The sequence below is a fragment of the Chrysochloris asiatica genome, unplaced genomic scaffold, assembly GCF_000296735.1.
Source record: "Chrysochloris asiatica unplaced genomic scaffold, ChrAsi1.0 scaffold00117, whole genome shotgun sequence".
Classification (NCBI taxonomy): domain Eukaryota; kingdom Metazoa; phylum Chordata; class Mammalia; order Afrosoricida; family Chrysochloridae; genus Chrysochloris; species Chrysochloris asiatica.
In genome coordinates this window covers 1,608,163-1,611,126 of record NW_006408635.1, presented here as the reverse complement: position 1 = coordinate 1,611,126, position 2,964 = coordinate 1,608,163, and the positions used below count along the sequence as shown (strand labels likewise).

General features: G+C 38.7%; 1 protein-coding gene across 1 annotated transcript in view; it reads left to right on the top strand.

The window, feature by feature from the left end:
* The window catches only part of IPCEF1 (interaction protein for cytohesin exchange factors 1), a 162,876-nt gene that overhangs the window by 14,099 nt on the left and 145,813 nt on the right, over positions 1-2,964 (top strand). The window contains exons 2-3 of the mRNA XM_006868475.1: positions 760-799; positions 1,411-1,580. Coding sequence (XP_006868537.1) covers positions 760-799; positions 1,411-1,580 — 210 coding nt within the window. The remainder of the gene's footprint in view (positions 1-759; positions 800-1,410; positions 1,581-2,964) is intronic.

Here is a 2,964-nt window from a genome sequence, read left to right as displayed (position 1 = left end):
ATGGACTCAAGTGTGGCAGCGGTAGTGAGGTTGGCCCAGGATCGGACATTGTTTCGTTCTGCTGTGCATGGGGTCGCTATGAGTCAGTTCTGACTAGATGGCACCTGACAACAACAAAACTATGTAAGAAATACTGAGCTTCTTAAAGACAGAGTAAAAAATTTACAGCTAGTCACCAATAAGAAGTTCATTTCATCCAAAGAGGTTGTGAAATTGCCTTCTGTGGGATACTTATTTGATGTGGTTTACGTATCACCCAATCTGGGTTTAAGCATCATGAATTTAGACTAACACAAACCTGTAATATTTTGAGATTGTAACACACATTTCCCAGGCTTACTTAAATAATGACTGTTATTTATAAATCCATGGAAGAAGTAGCATCTATCTTTACCTCTCACAGAAATAATCAAAAGAGAAATATTTGATGATTTTGTGAACTTCTGCGATCACTGTCCTATCAAAAGTGAAGTGCGTAATAGTGGAGGAGCTGCCGTGGGTGGAAACAGGAAACATTGTTGCAAAATGCTCTTGTTACATTTTTTTTCAGGTTCTGCTCATTGCATATTGATTCTAATTAGCACATGTTGTGCCTTAGCTAGTAGCTCCCCTTGAGCTGTGCTTGGAGAGGGTTTGTTTTTTTTTTTTTTTTAGATTCCACCCTGCTCCTAAAAACTGGCACCTCCTCCCTCCTCTCTCTTTACAAATGTTACAACACAATCAGAAATTTCCTCTTATCTTTCCTTCCTGCATTTTCAGCAGGTTCCCTTGCGTCAGAAGCCGAGGAGGAAAACTCAAGGTAATTAGATCTCTTTTGTTTCTTTATCCTCCTTCTTTCTGTGTGTGAACGTGGCTTTGCTCTTGGATGCCTTCTTTGGGATCAGATGTTTGTCTGCCCTAATGCTAATATCAGAAAGTGAATGGCAGGTTATTTTTTGGATATCATTTTTTTTTTTTTTTTTGGATGGATTTTAAGAAATGACGACATGCTGTTCATTTGAATTAATCCCTTATGGTATGTCAATAGAGCTTAGAAATTCTGGCACCGGGATGGAAGTCGCTGTGATTTTAGGTGGGCATTAACCCTTCAATATCTATTGCATAACTACAGCTATTATTGTTTTAGGAGCTATAGTGCCTGCCCATAGAATGATTTTAATTTTGTAACTTATTCATGGAATAAGACCGGCATGGTGTCTTTGCCACATCCGATACCATCTAAGCACCAAATGAATGTGTAAAAATAAAACAGATAAAGGGCTTTCTTTTTGCATTTTTTTTTTTTTTTTTTTGCATACATCTGCTATGTGAAAAACTTCTGTCAGGAGGGTAAACAATGAAAAGTTACCTTCCAGTCTATCACATCCTACAGAGTAATACTTTCCCTACCTCTTCCTGTAATTGCTGCAGGGTTTTTCAGCATGAGTCGCAGAAGGGTTTCATGTAAAGATCTGGGACACGCTGACTGCCAAGGGTGGCTATACAAGAAAAAGGAGAAGGGGACTTTCCTGAGCAACAAATGGAAAAAGTTCTGGGTGGTCCTCAAGGGGTCATCCCTGTACTGGTACAGTAATCAAATGGTGAGTCCACGTTCTTCCTCCAGTTCTTAGTTCTTTAACAAAGAGGGATTCAAACTCAGGGATCAGATGGTTCCTATGGAACAGATGGTTTTGATTTCTGCTACTTGCAACAGAGCAAATAGATAAGTTCTAGAAGCCATTTCTGGTCCACTAGCTATAGAGGTTATTTTATTGTATTTAACAGAGGAATAAACCATACTGCATGAACAGTGTTTTTTTGGGGAAAGGAAGTGGGGGGTCCTCATTTATATCCTTGCTAAAGGAGGCTTTGGGGTCCTATTAAATAATACTATTCCATGAGAGATTTGAAGATTCAGGATGTATTTGAACCACACAGAGTGTGGAAATCTCACATTGCCCAGTCTCTATCTGAATATGGAATCAGCCTTACAACCCATTAAGGATGTGGTGCTGTAGGATAAGCACTAGACTGCTAACTGTGAGGTCAGTGGTTCAAACCCATGAAGTGCTCCTTGAAAACTTTATAAAGCGATGCTATGAGTCAGAACCGACTCTATGGCACTTAGCAACAACAAGGGTGTACTGAATTCCCTTTAGAAGAGTTACTATTAGTTCTTCTCCTTGTTTACCTCTGGTCTTCTTTTGTTATTGTTGTGTACCTTTGAGTCGGTTGTGACTCATAGTGATCCTGTATAGGGTTTCCAAGAATGACTAGTGGGTTTGAACTTCAGATCTTGTGGTTAATAGTCTAATACTTATCCTACAGCACCACACCAGGACTCCTGTCCTTTATGAGCCTGAATTTAGAATTGTTAATCATGTGCCATATTTATGTTGGTGTCTGAGGTCTCTTGTTGCATGTCTTGTTCGGTGATGGCGTTGAGCTACTTACTGAAGCTTTGATAACAATTGACAAGATGTTTGCCTTTTGTATTCTTTAGTCAGGACATTAGTGTGGTTTGCTTCATAGACTAGTTTTCCATCGAAAAGGGCTGGAAATAAAGTTATAATTAGAGGGTGGACTGATCTTCCAAGACTTGAAATATTTTGAAAACAACTTTGTGATCGACTCTTGATGAGTAGAGAATTTTCCATGTAGGGTTTCTCTCCACTAGCTCCAGAGTAGTCAGCTGCTGACTTCAGAGGAGCTTGACTTTCTCTTTATAGTATACAAAGAGGCTTTAAAAAATGTGTGGAAAAATTGAATGAAAAAGTAATGGAATTTTTCCATGAACTTTTTGAAGCTACCTCACAAATGAAGGATATCTTCTAACCAGTTAGGGAAAATGACTTAGAAATTGCCCGTATACCAGAAAATGTTATTTATTTATTTATTTGTTTTTTAAATGTCACACCATTCTTTTAAAATGGCTTTCTGCATGCTTAGCAGCCAAACTGTAAGAAGCTCTGGTAGCGTAGTGGT